General features: G+C 34.8%; 1 protein-coding gene across 1 annotated transcript in view; it reads right to left on the bottom strand.

Annotated features, from left to right (window-relative positions):
• Positions 1 to 16,274, bottom strand: part of LOC139041534 (mucin-19) — a 74,707-nt gene extending 58,433 nt beyond the window's left edge. The window contains exons 1-3 of the mRNA XM_070494183.1: positions 16,141 to 16,274; positions 11,050 to 11,076; positions 1,024 to 1,044 (exon numbers count right to left, since the gene is read on the bottom strand). Coding sequence (XP_070350284.1) covers positions 1,024 to 1,044; positions 11,050 to 11,076; positions 16,141 to 16,192 — 100 coding nt within the window. The 5' untranslated portion in view covers positions 16,193 to 16,274. The remainder of the gene's footprint in view (positions 1 to 1,023; positions 1,045 to 11,049; positions 11,077 to 16,140) is intronic.
• Positions 16,275 to 16,509: the final 235 nt, after the last annotated feature.

Below are 16,509 nucleotides of genomic sequence, written 5' to 3'. Positions count from 1 at the left end.
AAGCAAAGTTGCAGGCCACAAACTAATTAGAAATCCTGCTTTATAATATTACATGGCAAATTGAGTATGCAATTTAAAGAGAGAATCCTAGTATAGAAAATGAATTGTGTTTGGAGACAGAAATGTGACTAGAGAGTCCTTGCACTAAATTTGGGTCCAGGAAGCATTTTAAATTATGAATTCATATGACATAAAAATAATTGATCACCACAATAAAAGTACTAAGTAGAACGATAGCATAGAAAGTAAAAATCACCAGGAAAAAACTTAATTTACTGTAAACATCTTTGCGAAAATTCTCTAAAGACAGAACTCATTACTCTCATTGGCACCAGAATTGGTGCCACTGGTTCTCCACTATTACTATTAAGCCCGTGTGCTGCAAATCAAAGATCATCAGATTATCCCAAATGAAAAAAGGCGCTGGTTTCCTAGGTAAGCACTTTCTCTAACAGTACCTGCAGGGGTGTCTTCTAACTCTAAACTAATAATGTCTTGAGGTTCTCTCCACCTGTCTTCAGCCTCTCCTGAAGCACTAATTCCAGTGTTAAGGAGTGAAATATGAGATTTCTTTCTTCTGTCTGAGTCACCAAAGGACGAACTACCCAGCAAAAAGCCACCTAATGTGAATAACAGAAGATTTTATTTGAGTACAGTATTGTAAACACAAAGGTGATTTGATTGTGAATATGAAAAGACGTATTTTATTTCATGTAAGTCTCCTTATTCTGGCAGCACTTAGCACAACAGATACCGCTTATTGACCTAAGCATCATATCTATACCATTTTGTCCTAGTTCTAAGACTTCAAGAAAGAAAGATGAACACAGCTGTGAAGATTTGGTCAATGTGTACTAGAAACTCTTCTTCTCATGGACAGGCCAGACACTTCCCTGTCTGCTTCCTTCTCCTTTACTAAGCCAAAGTTCCAGTGTCCACACTTCCCTCATCAAAATATTCTGCCATGATGAATCCACGCTGTCCTTGGCTTAGCAACAGCTGATAAAAATTAAGATGACATACCTGATTCTCTTTTCTGTATTTCTGCAAAGAAAAAAAGATGAAAATATTTACTCATAAATTAATTGTAGCATTCACCTCCTTCAAGACTTAGGTTAAATGTCATATCAACGAGGCATACTCACAATTTAAAATTGCAACCCCACCCCCATTCTAACACTCTCAAACATCAATCCTATTACTCTAATTTATTCCATAGGTTTTATCACCTTGTAATATACCATGTTTACTACTTATAGTGTTTATTCTTTATTGGCTGTCTCCTTCTAGATTTTTAAGCTCCATAAACTCAAGATTTTTGCCTGTTTAACTCACTAAGGTAATCCAGGTGTCTAGAGCAGTGCCTGAACCCTAGAGGACACTCAAGTAACATTTACTTAATAAATGCACTGACCGACAAAGACCTCTTGCTAAGACAATATACCGTGTATCACATGAAGCATAGTGTGCTTTCTGTCATACCATTTATATTTTTTTAAATCTCTATGATAAAATTAAAATAATTTACAATAAATAACATCTTAATAACTATGATATTCCTGTAAAGTTGTGAAAGACATGCCTTTTGAGCACCAAATAGACAAGAAAATGAAATGCATAATTTGGAAGTAAAATTTGAAGACTGAGACAATTCTCCCTGTTGAAAATAAGGGAAAAGAGACTCCCCTTCTCTTTTTTTAGATGATTTACTTTAGAAAATTTCTGAGTTCTTTCTCTACCTATTTGAGATGTTTATAATCTTTTTAAAGGCCATATAAGTGTGGAGGATCAGAATTGACATCCTAAAGTGTGTCTCTTTTGCTTGATTATTTTTAAGAACAAAAGACTCGGGAAGAAACTTTGACCTTCCCTCAACTGCCTAAAAGAATTTAAGATAGAACGCCTGCTCCAGGAACGATCTAATACCGTAAGTATAGTAGAATATAAACTAGGTGATACTAACAAGGGCTCTTTAATCAAAGTCCTCTGCATCTCTCGCTGTCTTTGCAAGGCATGGTAAACATTTGTTTATCAAACATTTACTTTCCCATCTCCATGTAAATTGCCTTCCTCCTCTTTGAAGTCCCAAACCACCTACCCAATATCCTCCTTTATCTTTAGCTGAATATAGTATTTAAGGTGGTGGCTTCAGCCATTTTAGTGAGTTACACAGTTTTCTCGGGTTTCTCCCATGTATATATGTTATTAAACTTTGTTTTATTTTCTCCTGTTATTCTGTCTCATGTCAATTTAATTCTCAGGCCAGCCAGAAGGACCTAGAGGATAGAGGAATAGTTCTTCCTCTCCTACAGTTTAGTGACCAGGATGGGATAAAACTTCACTGGCAGGACGATGCTTGGTCCTGCAGCTGAGAGATCCTGGACCTCTGACAGGAGCTGGGAGAGGGTAAGAGTTCTTACCCCATCAGTCTCCCAGATCTTTGCCTGCAGCGTTCAGTGGAAGCAGAGTGGTGAGGGTTTTTTGGGTTTGTTTCCTTTTCTAAATTTAGATTAGCAGGAGAAAATATTGACAAAGCTTCTTGGACTCAGCAATTTTGGGAAATTTGGTTTAAGTACTCATTGGTTTATTGATCCTTCTCCTCCCAGAGATGGTCCCTATTTTTCCTTCTCTTTGTCTTTTGTATCATTTGTTATAAAAAGGAAAAACTGCAAGATGCAGGCATCCCAATAAGCCTGTTGTCTGGGCCAGGCTTCAGTAAACTTTGTTGTGGATTAATATGGCATGAGGTAAAAGCTGTTGCTAGGGGGCATCTTGGAAGCTAAAGAGGCCATAATATTGGTGGGCATTGGTCAAACAGTTAAGCGCCATTAAGCTGCTCACCACCTCAAGAAGACTCCCATGATAGGATAAGTTGGTCATGTAATGGGGTAGATGACACAAGTCCCCCACCAACTTCAAGAAAATTTCCATCCAACGAAGTACTCTGTAAAACACACACAATCCCCAACCCCAAGGCACTTCCCTCCTAGGCATTAGTTTAGCTCCAAAAGACCCAAGGATTAGCTAAAACTGTTAATGTGCATATAAGATGAGGTTTTTTTCCTTTTTTTTTTTTGTTCTATGTCTTAAGAGCTTGGCTTTATGACCTTTCTGGTCTCCACCATTTGAAGGATGCACATACTGGTGTGCATCTTGGCAGCCAGTCAAATAGACAAGGGTTCTGAGATGCATTCTTTTTGTCCTGCTGTAACAGCTCTCAGGGGAGTTGGTTATAAGAGGTCCCACTTGCTTTTGTAATGGGCCTTTGTCATCTCAACCTTTGTTCGTTGTTAATGCTGGCACTATACCATCCTTACTGCCTGTGCAACAAAGGCCTTTGCCTTCTTAGACTATTTTTGGGAGTGAACTTTCTGGATTTTGTGAGGGCTGCTTCTTTTGCACTGTTTTTTGGGGATGCCTCTTGCATCCATGGTTAAGCCATAAAAAGCTTATTGGTTTGAGTCTCTATTAAGATCCTACTCATCAATGGCCAATCATTTAAATTAGAAAAACTTCTAAATTCAAACAACTTTTTAGAGAGCTCTCTTCATAATTGTTTTGTTGGTACCTATGAAAATACCACATTAAAAAAGAAAGACAAAGAAGTAATAACTAGCCTTAAGAACTTAATCAAATTTGGGGTCCCAGCTTCCTCTCAAGTTCTTATAGATGCTAATGAAGGCTCCACATCCCACCCCACCCCCACACTGAGTAAATTGGCCTAGAGCTGAATTTGGCACGTGGAAATATGGCCTTTGTTAACACTTTGTGCAGAATTTTTAAAGGTGCAATACATTGTCTTGAAGTTTTAGAACATAAAAATCTTTTGATTCACCTCGTAAGTTAAAAATCTCCCTGATGTAAAGAAGCAATTTAAAAAATGTAGCTGGAAGCATGGATCAATCTCTTTTATCATTCAGACTGTAACCCAGTTCTTTGGGAAACTGGAAACAGCCATCTTTGTCTTAGAAATCTCTGCAGGGCCAGCGGCATGGTTCTAGAAAGCAGTTCAAAGTTCACTTGTACTTTCACCAATCCCAGAGTCTCCCCTATTCCTCTCAAAATGGTCATAGGTATTGTGACCTTAGAAACTGATAAGGCAAATATACCCCAGAAACTCCATCTTGGAGAAAACTTGAATGCTTTCTCCGTGCGTTTGTGATGCAGATTTTCTGTTCCCATCTTCTCTAGAACCTAAGAGCCATTCTTTGAAATTCAAATGTTTCTCAACAAAGGAAAAAGTAGTCTTAGGCATTTAAGCAGTTAAACATAAACTTTCCAGCTGCCCAAACAGAATTTGGATCTACCTATTTTATAAACTAGTGCATTTTTCATTGCACTTGATTTATAGTAAAAATTTAACAGAAGCTATAATGTCTCTGTCTGTGTCTACCCGTGTGTTTATGTGTTTGTCTATATATGTATATTATAGATACATGATATGTTTCTACTCCAGATGGTATAATTTCCAAAAGAGCTCCATTTAGTTGGCTTAGAGTAAGCTCCTATATAAATTAGTGATAGAAACTGAAATGTTTTTCAAACTAACATGATATAAATTAATCTTTAGTAAATGAAAGCTTATTTAAGCTTATTGGTTTGATTAAAGTAGGTATGTCCTTTGGGTTATCAATATTGGATATGATGTAGACATGCAGCCTTTATTATTCAAATAAGCTCATGTTATCTCTGTTACAAAATTTATCAGCAAAAATAATAACTTAAAATGATATTTAATTTTGTCCAAGGTCTCATGAACTTTTTGTGGGTAATCTAAATATAATTGTTAGGAGCAAACAATTTAAAGGTAAGTGAGACAAGTGTTTATAGATAAACTTTTAACAATAGTGGTACTTTATGGCACCTGTATTTAAAATAACTGTTGGTAACTTGAAACTTTGAAGTTTTGCTAGACTAAATTAAATGATGAAAAATTCATTGAATATCTAGGTCATCTACAAATAAGATAAAATGCTAAAATATTAATTGCTAAATATGTCTATGTTTACCTACTTTTGTCTTATTACAGAGAAACTAAAAACTGTTTGGGTCTATTAATAAACATGTCATATTTTACTATGAAGTAGCATGTTTCTAGAAATTATAAAAAGTATTTATAAATTTGCAAAGCCACAAAATGCTGCTGTAAAAGACAATTTATAGTTGCTTACTTATTAGTTTTCACTAAGAATTAATATCTGTAAGGGTTAAAAATTCTAATTGATATATGTGATTAAAGCTACTAAAAACTAATAAGGAAAACATGTTTGTACTCAAGGAAAGTAATATGTATGTTTTCAGTAAAAAGAAAAAGAGAAAGAGAAGTATAGGAGGTTTGTAGAAGAGGAACTCTGAAAAAAGTGTTTTGTGCATGGTCAAGTTGGGTAAGATTGAAATGAATTTAATTAAGTGAATGAGTTTTAATATCAAAAGTAAGCTGGTGTAAAATTGGAATTTGGGTTTGTCTCTTAAAAGGGTAATTTTATTAAACTTTTAGTCTGTTCTTGATAAAGAAATTACAAACAGTTTTTCTTTATTTTTGAGTAAATCTATGTAAAAGACAGAAATTCTACTATTTGCCAAAATAATTTCCTATGTTCAAAAAGACTGAGCTTTCTTTATTAAGAGAACTAAGGGTTTTTTTTTTTTTTTAACTGCTTAACTCTCTTATGCTTGCCTTTAACACCTTCTGTTGTCACTTTGTTTAAATGGATAACCATTAAATGGATAAGCATTGTTTCATAGAAACCTATGATAGTATGTAGGTAAATGTTATTGATACAATTGTTTTAAAAATTATATAACAGCCCTAAAATTCTGATCTGTCCTTGTTATCAGTCATAATTCTAGTTATTATGTTAAAATATTATATGTCACAATAGTAACCAAATTCTTTTGTTAATTGCCATTTTTAAGTCTTTTGCCATTTACAGACAGCTTTGGGGTTTTTTTGAAGATTGGCCCTGAGCTAACATCTGTTGCCAATCTTCCTCTTTTTCTTTTTTCTCCCCAAAGCCCCAGTACATAGTTGTATATCCTAGTTACAAATCATTCTAGTTCTTCTATGTGGGATGCTGCCACAACATGGCTTTATGAGCAGTGTGTAGGTCTGGGCCCAGGATCAAAACCAGTGAGTCCTGGGCCACTGAAGCAGAGCACATGAACTTAACCACTCAGCCATGGGGCTGGCCTCTAGAAATATTCTTTACTGGCTTTCCCCTGGACTCAGAAACTGGTTTATAATTTGCTCCAACCATTAATCTTGTTTACCTTTTTATTTCCATAGAAATGCTTCTTATTAAATACCTGATTGCTTGCTTACACAATATAGGCTTAACTTCAGGAGCCCACCTGCATCACTGACTTCTGAAATGAATTTAACTGGACTGATCTATTATCAGAACTAAGAGATATGTTAAGTGAGATGGAACAATCTACCAACTCAGCTTCTGGACTGTGCAACTTCTTAAAGTTTCAAAGGCAAGACTGTGAGGGATGGGAGTTTGCCATCCCAAAATGTGTCTCTTTGGCTTGATTACCTTAAGAACAAAAACTCAGGAAGAATCTATGACCTTCCTTCAACTGCCTAAAAGAATTTAAGGTAGAAGGCCTATTCTAGGAAGAAGCTATCACCATAGATAACTATAGCGTAATATGAACTAGGTAGGTGTGATAGACAGAGAGGAACCTAACAAGGGCTTTGTAATCAAAGTCCTCTCCATCACTCATTGTCTTTGCAAGGCATGGTCAGCATTTGTTTATCAAACATTTACTTTTCCATCTCCATGTAAATTGCCTTCCTCCCCTTTGAAGTCCCAAACCACTACCCCAACATCCTCCTATGTCTTTAGCTGAAGATGGTACTTAAGGTGGTGGCATCAGCCATTTTAGACAGGCTACTCAGTTTTCCTGGGTTTCTCCCATGTATACATGTTATTAAACTTTGTTTTATTTTCTCCTGTTATTCTGTCTCATGTGAATTTAATTCTTAGACCAGCCAGAAGTACTTAGAGGGTAGAGGAACAGTTCTTCCTCCTCTACATAAGCAACCCAGGAATGTCTCCTCAAGGGACTGGTGACCATCTCTTTGAAATGTTGTCCTCAAGGAATACAGCCTCCCTATCTCCCAGGAACCTAATTTCAGCTAGTATTTGGCTCCAAACATAAACCTGTCTCCTTTATGATTCTAAAGATACAAGAAATTTATTTTTTCTTATAAGGACAATTAGCAAACACAGGTAGCCACCCAAACCACCAAGAAAATTTAGGACAAACTATGTGTGACAACTGGTTCTCTCAAGTGCTCTTACGTGAGAATGAGTTATTGTTTATTTTGAGAACATGTATGTAATGAGTTGTATCTACCTGGCAATGTAGACGGGTGAGCTTTCTTTCTATCTTTGCAATCTCTTCTGCAGATTGTCTGTGATGTGCACCACATTCTGGTCTAAAGCTTATTCAATAATAAAACTGTTTTCTTTCTCTTCTACTTTTTTGGAGAGGTTTTCTGGGTGGCAGTATTTTGCTTTTAATTATATTTCTTCAGCAACTATATTTGGACTTCTTAGCCACTTTCCATGTTTCTAGAAAATATATTTGTTTTCCCAAAGTGAACAGTATACAGAAATAAAATAGTAATGGGATTTTAAGAATAATCAACATAGAAGTTAGTCTATTATGTAGTTTAAGAGAGAAATCTCCAAATTTAAAACATTATGAAATTATAATTGTTACTTATGTGTTTAATTTATGAGGAATAAAAGTGCTTAAATCAGGTACAGCCAATTTATATTATTTTGTTATTAAGTAACCCTCAATCCACTATTACTTATACAACTTCTCCATAGACAATATTTTTCCTCCTTGTCTCCTCTTTCCCTCTACTTCCCCTACTTAAATACACACTCTTCCTCCTTTCCTCTTTTATGGTTTCTGTCGTTGTCTTTCTTCACTGTCATGTAATTTTAGAACTGCATCTTAATATTTAAATATCTTATTTTGGTAGCAAAGCAGAAAGAAATAAGGCAGTATTCAATAGTGGGATAAATATGGGCTTTTAAGTCAAACTCATCTTTGCTCCCAGACTTGCAATCAGAATGGCCTTTGACAGTACCTGTCTTAGACTCAAACAAGAAGGGTTCCTATTCTGAGCCACACAAGTCTCACCCTGGCCTTCCTCAGGTCGTGGCCCTTCTCAGAGGGTAAAGCATATAGGCAGAGGGTTAAGGGGACATGCCAATCCAGAGCCTGCGCCATCTTCCCTCTCCAATTGGGCCCTGCAGCCCCAAACTCACTACGAGGGCCTGCATGGACATCTTTTCTAAGATCAGCTTCCCAAGGTTAGACCACATTCAGGGATGAAAACCTCTAGGGCTGGGGGATTGCTAGGGGATAGCTATTTGCAGGAGAAATAAATGGAACTGAGACATGAAGGCTACAATATCCTTCTCAGTGTGGAACAAAGCCAAGAATAGAAAGAGCACGAGGACAGGGACATTGGCAAGTTGTGGCCCCCCTCATTCTTGCACTGAATTCCAATGATCTGAAAATTCTGCATTGGAACATGGCCTTCCAGGTTGTCACAATTTTTTTTTTTGTCAAGGTGGAAGAAAAAACACAAAACAAAAAAGAAAACAAACAAAAAAACAAACAAACAAGAAACCAAAAAATTTTGTTCCTTTTATTTATACATATGCTACGTAGACCTGTATTTGTATTTTTGCCCCTCGCTGTGAACTTCGCCTTTCCTTGGAGAAGTTATTTAATCTGAAACAAAGTTTCCTTATGTATTAGAAGGACACTACATAATAAATGAGGATAAAACAATATCTGCTGCATAATATGGTTATTAATTAAATGATAGAATTAAATAAGATGGAAGCACCTAGCACAGTGTCTGGCACATAGTAAGTATTCAATTAAGAAAGACAGTATCTTTTAATATATTTCATTTTCCTCACCAAACTTGTCACATCAAACTCATGCAGAATCATTTTGTTTCACTTATTTAATTCATGATAAGTATTCACTCTATTCATCATGCCTCTCCTGAGTTCAACCCACAGATATATCAGATCCTTCATTCTGTTAGAGCAATCTCTCCTCTGAATTTATTCATCTTCTTGTTGAAATGAATAGCCTGGTATCTTAGCCAGTGGGCCCTATTTGTTTGTATTAATTATTTCATCCCTTTTGTTTTATTATATAAAACTTGCTCAGAAATATATTGCCACTGGGGCCGCTGGTAGTAACGGCCAGTATGTGTTTTGTACATATCACATCTTAGATGTGTAACAGTACCTTTACATGCCTTATGGCTTTATTTCATCACAACTCTCCTATGAGGAAGGTACTATCATTATTCCTCATTTGTAGGTGAGGAAACTGATATTTAAAAGAGATTGACCAACTTGCCTAAGATCACATGCTAAAAATCTGCCAAGAAACCCTTTTTTCTTAAGCAAGCTGTATATTGCCTTCACCTTGCTTAAAGACAGATGGCATATACAGCACTTAAAGATAAATAAAATATGTTTACTTCATAGCTCAAATATTGGTAAAATATATTGATCCATTCCAGGGTAAGGTCATACATATTTTCCATACACTTTGCACAAATATTTGGAAGGATTTGCTTATACTTCAGACCACAGAATGGAATAGAAAAGAGAGATAGACATAATTCTGTTCCTCTGCTCTCATCCTGTGGAGAAAATTTATTTGATCAGAGAGGTAAATATGGGTGAGCTGTACGGAAGGGGGAATTTTAAAAGTTATATTGTCTGAAATCAATAAAACCAAAGAATATTAAAAAAAACATTAAGTCTTCCAGTGACCTATGGATCCTTTTGTCAAATATATGGCTCTTTGTCTCATTAAGGAATGAAGATGTGGGGGACAGCATTGTTCTGGAGTTTCTCCGGTTTTGTGTTGACTGAGTGAGTGGTTTGCTGAGGCTTCCTTTCTTGGCATTTTTATTCATCCAGTGCAGCTCTATCCTTAGAGACGCTCAAGTCCCTCCTAAATAATTCTCAGAGCTGGAAGGTTCCTGAGAGACATAGGAATAAACTCACTTGCTCATAATTTCAGGGGATTTTCAAAGAAATATAGAATCCCAAGTTCTATCAGTTCTGAGTTCCCTCGCCTCTCTCTAATTTCTTGAATGAGGACTTTTGGAAGAACGCGAAAGACTCATATGTTCCAGTTTACTCTAATTAACAACCAGATGTTGTCCTCTTGAAAGTAGAGAAGCTCTTGCTCTTTTGTGACAGAACCTAATGAGTCCTGTTTGTAGTTAGGATGAGGTGATTTTGCTGTCTTCATCAGACAGCTGACCTGCTGCTTATTCTCGATTTGTTTTCCCTCAAAGGAAACATTTTCCAGTTACATTTTATTGTATTTAGGTTGTAGAAAGATACAGAGATCTAAAATGCCCTATAAGAAAAACATATAAAGGTAATCTTGGACTATTTTATTACTTTATACACTAGACTAAAATCAAATTGAATCTATATTGATATTAGCAAAAGTTCTATGGTTAGATTTAAGAAAAATTCCATAAAAGTAGTCTTGATTTGCTGTGGCTTTTCATTTTGGTGGATAGGGAAACAAAATAATGGGTAATATTCAGTGATACTCAATTGCCCAAAGGAATCTGCAGTAAAACTATTGGGAGTGAAAATAGATCACTAGAGAATTAATCCTAGAATATGAAATAAAAACATGTTCTGCAATAAAAATATAGGAAAGTAAAACCTTAAATCTACGTTCACATTTCTCTTCCAGGTTTAGAAACTTTAGCAAAGCAAGTAACTGGAGCCATTTTCCATTTCAAATGCCACCACCTTTATAAATACCGACTAAATATTAACATGTCTGGCCCAGATTATACAAAAACACACTAGAGTATGTTTTTTTGTACTAATAAGGAATATTTTATTTTAAATGTTTTAATGATTTTTCCAGGGGAGATATGCCCTGTATGCAAAGAAAAGCACCACCACTCCATAGTTTCTGGTATAAACAATATAAGAAAAGAAAGTAATTTACCTGATCTGCTTTCAACTATTTCAGCATCTGAAGACAAAAGGGAGAATTGCTGTCGTTAGTAGCTTATCTGACAGATTTGCCAATGGAAAGTGAATATTGACTACAGCCATTTCTTGTCCTTGGGAAGTGTTCCCGCAGAGATATGCTCACTAAATTCAATACTCAGACATGAATATCATAATTATCCATTGCCTATGGTATATTTATACCCCCCCAGAACACCCCCATAAAGGAGAAAGACTCCTCTAGTCCTCCACCGTTTTACATATAGTCTAGATACATGAATTAGAACACAGCAAAAACCAACAATTCTTGGACGACTGAAAAGATGCTTCAAAGAATCATTATTACTCTGTTGGTGAAATACAGGAGTTTTAGTTAAAAAATTTTTTGTGTGACAAAATACTGGATGAACTAAAAACTTAATTTGAATAAAATTTGAACAATTTCTATTTTACGACTGGATACCAAAATTCATGTACACACAACTTACAAATCATTTAAATGTTATTATTGTGAATCAAGGTAAATTTTCTTCATATTTAAATAAATAGCATGTAAATTTGCAAGCTCGTCAAGCTATCATAAGTATAACTGAGTCACAAATTCAAAATAAGAGCAAGTACTTTATAACAAATGGCGTAATTTACATAGGCACACATTTTAGTTAGATTTAGAGATATAAAAATATTTGTATCAAATACATAAAAGCATTGGTCTGCAAAAGAATTTTCTCAATAATTATGTGAAATAACATACTTAACAATGGCAATAGAATTTTGCATAAATTTGCATGAAGGTTACATAGCCAAAAAAACTCAAAAAAAACATTTTGAGTAATATTTTTACTTGAGGGCTTAATGGATTGCAAGTTTGTTTATTTGTTTTTTAATGCTTCTTCATGTTCCACAATCTTCACAAATTTCCTAAAGCCAAAATGACTACATTATTCAAATAAAAAGTCAAAGCATATGGTCTGATACTAAGATAAACTTTTAGAAATTGGAGCTATCTTGTAGAATCCAGGACTTAATGGTCAGCAAACTTATCTCAGAGATTTAGGTGTAAATTAAGTTAAATAAACAAATAGAACCAGTTAAAAGATAAAGGGTTTCCCTTGTGTTCTGATAAATTGTTATCAAAACCAAACTGTGTGTAGTTACACATACAAGTACACGCACACACACATATTTAGCCAAAGGGTAGGAAGAAATGGTTTACAGTTATAGTTTGGAGACATTTAATATAAATGTTTCCAAAGAAAATTGTACAATAACATTCTCCATATACGTTAAATACTTAGAAAATTCTAATTATCCAAAATGTAGGTTGCAGTCGAGAGTCAGTTCCAAATCGTCTTGCAACAAATAGAAATGTCGCAGAACCCATGCATGAACTTTATGCATCAGAAAAAATCCCTCAGGACCTCACTCAGAGAGCACACTCTGGCCACAGATACAAGGCTAGGGAGCTTGGATCAATGGTATTCTCATCCCAGTAGACTGAGAGCAGTAAGTAATGCTTGGAGCTGGGTGTAAAAAGCAGACACAATGATCCTATCAGGATACAGAGCTTAGAGCTTTAACAGAAGTGAGGAGACTGAAAAGCAAACCAAAAGCAGACACAGAAATTCAGAAACCATCTCTAGATTGGGGCCCAACTGTCTTGGACACAGCAGGAGATCCCAAGGGCATGCGTTTTGACATCTTCAAGAAGAAGATTGAACTATGTTCAGAAGTCTCTTATCTTTTTGAGTAAGAAGATATATCCGGTTCATTTCAGAAAGTTTCACTCGTTTCCCTCGATTTGGTTACTTTCACATAGAAAATTCTTGTATGCAGAAAAAAATCATATATCCGTGGTCTCAAATTATTTCATTAATTCAAACCAAATAGGTACTAAGTGCCTATCCCATTGCAGCCACTGTTCTTGGCATTGTGAATACAGAACAAACAGCATAGATCAAAATCTATCCCTGAGGAGTTTACAATCATGTGGGCTAAATGAGTGAGGAGTCATGGTAGTTCATTCCCAAATCAAGTGTTCCCCAAACACATCAATTTTCTATATTCCATGTTGGTGGGAATGTACATTGGTACCGCTATTATATAAAACAATATGGCGGTTCCTCAAAAAATTTAAAAAATACAACTAGCATATGACACAGCAATTCCACTTCTGGATATATATCCAAAGGAAATGAAATTACTATCTCAAAGAGCTATCTGCACTCCCATGTTCATTGCAGCATTATTCACAATAGCCAAGACATGGAAACAATCTCGGTGTCTATCATCAGATGAATGGCTAAAGTGTGGTGTGTATGTGTGTGTGTGTGTGTGTATACATAAAATAGAATACATGTATATATACACACACACACACATATATATACATATATACATATACAATGGAATATTATTCAGCTATAAAAAAGGAAATCCTGTCATTTGGGACAACTTGGAAGGACTATGAGGGCACTATGCTAAGTGAAATAAGTCAGACAGATAAAGATAAATACTGCATGATCTCCTTAAATGTGGAATCTAAAAATATTGAAATCATAAAAACAGAGAGTAAAATGGTAGTTGCCAGGGGATGGGGGATGAGGGAAATGGGGAGATGTTAATTAAAGTGTACAAACTTCTATATCTGTTATAAGATGAATAAGATCCTGGGATCTAATATACAGCATTGTGATTATAGTTAATAGCATTGTATTATGTACTTGAAAGTTGCTAAGAGAGTAGATCTTAGATGTTCTCACCAAACACCAAAAAAAATGGTAATTATGTGAGACAATGGAGGTGTTGACTAACCATATTATGGCAATCATTTTGCAATATATACGTGTATCAAATCATCACATTGTGTATCTTAAATTTACACTATGTTATGTGTCAATTTTATCTCAATAAACCTGGAAAAATATTTTCTGTTCCAAAAGGAGGCTCAGACTAAACCTTGATATTTCAAAGTAAAGATTAATTTCTGAATGATACTGTCCTGATTTTTGTCTGTAAAAGGCTTCCCCATCTATACAAAATGAAAAAAAAGTAATAACAGGTCATGTTATACTTCTTTATAGCACATTTTTAAGACAATGAGAACAATCTTTTTTTCCTTTTTTTCTCTTTAATTCAATATAAGCAAGCTACCTTTTAGATTTAATAATTGTGATATTTCAACATTAATTTATTATTTTGGAAATTTCTTATTTAATAAAACACCTATATCATTCTAAATAATACATTTACCTATCAAAATACTTAAAATCAAAGTTTTCAGTGTCAACTCATTCTTGGAAATATATATGGCCAAAGAAATTAAACTCACAAATTAATATTAGCCAATACTTTATATATTTATCACACTGTCAAAACCTTTTATATTTGTCAATCTGAAGTATAAATTTCACCTGATTTTACTTTCACTAAACATTTTCTGGTTTAATGCATTCATTAGCAGTGAATTAGACAAAAAAGAAAAGACAGTCAACTGAATACATTTTACTCTGCTAAGAAGATAGGATAACCTGGGAAAAAATACAAATTGATTCTACATATCTATTTCATGCCAGATCTACATCGCGTATCACTGAAGTTTTTCTCACTTAGCCAGGGAACTGCTTTTTATTTTTCTTTCTTTCTCAATAGTTATCATTGGTTAAACAATACAAATTTTTCTTCTGATTCGCTTTATGAATGCCTGCTAAATACCTGCCTTCCCCAACTGCCAGTCCTCGAGCCTTCATCACTCTGTGACTTACTAAAAATGAAGGGAGTCTGAGTTGGGAACATGAACCTCATTGACTAAGAGCAATAAAAATTCATTTCAACTAAGCCACCTGGAATTTCTACAAAGAGCAATTTTGCAGGTATATTCCTTATTTCCCACTATAGCCTTACAAATAGATACACAAAATCTCTGAATTATGTCAATAAATCACCAATCTATAGAAATTCTGTTGAAATACGCATAATCCTTTCCCAGAACTATTATGGACATCTGGATATTTACTTTAGAAACATTCACCAACTCTCTAATGAATTTATTATACTTTAGAAAATACTCTTAAAACACATTTTGTTGCTATATGTAATTTAATAAATGCTTTAAAAATAAGGTATTTTGTGCTCCATTACTTAAGAAATAACAAATACATTTGTGAAAAGTAGAAGCAAAGAATATTTATATTTTTGCAAAGAATGTAGCAAAGTGCTATATAAGATTATGAAAGTCACCATTACTTGAACTTATGATTTTCTAATGGTCCATCAGACAATTTCTCAGGTAGTTGGGTTAAGGATAGAAATATTTTCCCTTAAACACAACAAATCGCTGTAATCCTCTATATTCTGGCTCCTTTTAGAAAAGTAAAATGTATCCTACTCTAAATTTAGAAAATAGATTTAAGCTTAGATGTAGAACAAATCTCCTCCCTTTTGCAGACCTTTCCCCTTATGTTTAGATGTTACTGTTTTTCTGCCCTTTTCAGAAACAGAACTAAAGGGCAAGAAATACATTTGTTTCTACAGATTTTTTCATTTTGCTCAACTTTTAATTAGCAAAATTAATCAGTGATGTCTTACCTTTCAATTAATTTCAGAAATTAATTACTGACTTTCTGAAATGTCTAGGAAAGTTATTAGCTTCAGAAATATTTTCCCTGCAAAATTTTCTTTTGGTAGTGAACTACTCTTTCAATTGGTGATACTTTCATGATTTGTGAAAACTGCAATTATCAGTGTGGGTCTTTAGTCTAAACGTGGACTTAAGTTCAAGATAGAGTCATCAAAGGAAACTGGGATGAAAATCAGTAGCAAACAATAACACTATATGCATCTTGAGTAATCTGCTCACTAATATTTCTAAGTATAGATCTATATGTATGTATATCCTTAAGACAGGATTGTTAAAGCTGAAATAATACCAACTAGCATGAAAACCCAGTTTTCTTACTTATCTTACTCTGAGGTGTAGGAAAGATTTCCCAGGGAGAAAAATATTTGAAGTAGAGAACACTAAACATTTAAGCAAATATATACATGTATATCAAATACGAAAGGATTATTTACATTAGTCCCTTACCTTTGCAGAAGACACAAAGTGCCACAACCCAATACAAAAACATCAACTTCATGCTGGTGATTTGGGACCTAGAAACAGAGACCAGTCATCTTGGAGAATCAGACCCACAAGGGACCCTCTAACTGGAGTTTTTATATCCACTCATACTGCTGTCTCTCATCATGGGCAAGGTGTGGTAAACTTAGTGATGACAGAGCAAAGATAAATATCATAGCATGCCGAAGATGAAATTCCTTTCAAGTCAGTTTAGTGTCTTATTTCTGTGACATCTTCTATCTCGGACCAAGTCCAGCTCACGCCAAACCCAGATAATGCCACCTTGCCACCGTGTGCAAACAGAAAAGGCAGGAAACAAAAGCCCCGGGATTA

The sequence above is a fragment of the Equus asinus genome, chromosome 22 (genome assembly GCF_041296235.1).
Source record: "Equus asinus isolate D_3611 breed Donkey chromosome 22, EquAss-T2T_v2, whole genome shotgun sequence".
Lineage (NCBI taxonomy): Eukaryota > Metazoa > Chordata > Mammalia > Perissodactyla > Equidae > Equus > Equus asinus.
This window is presented reverse-complemented; position numbering and strand designations above follow the sequence as displayed.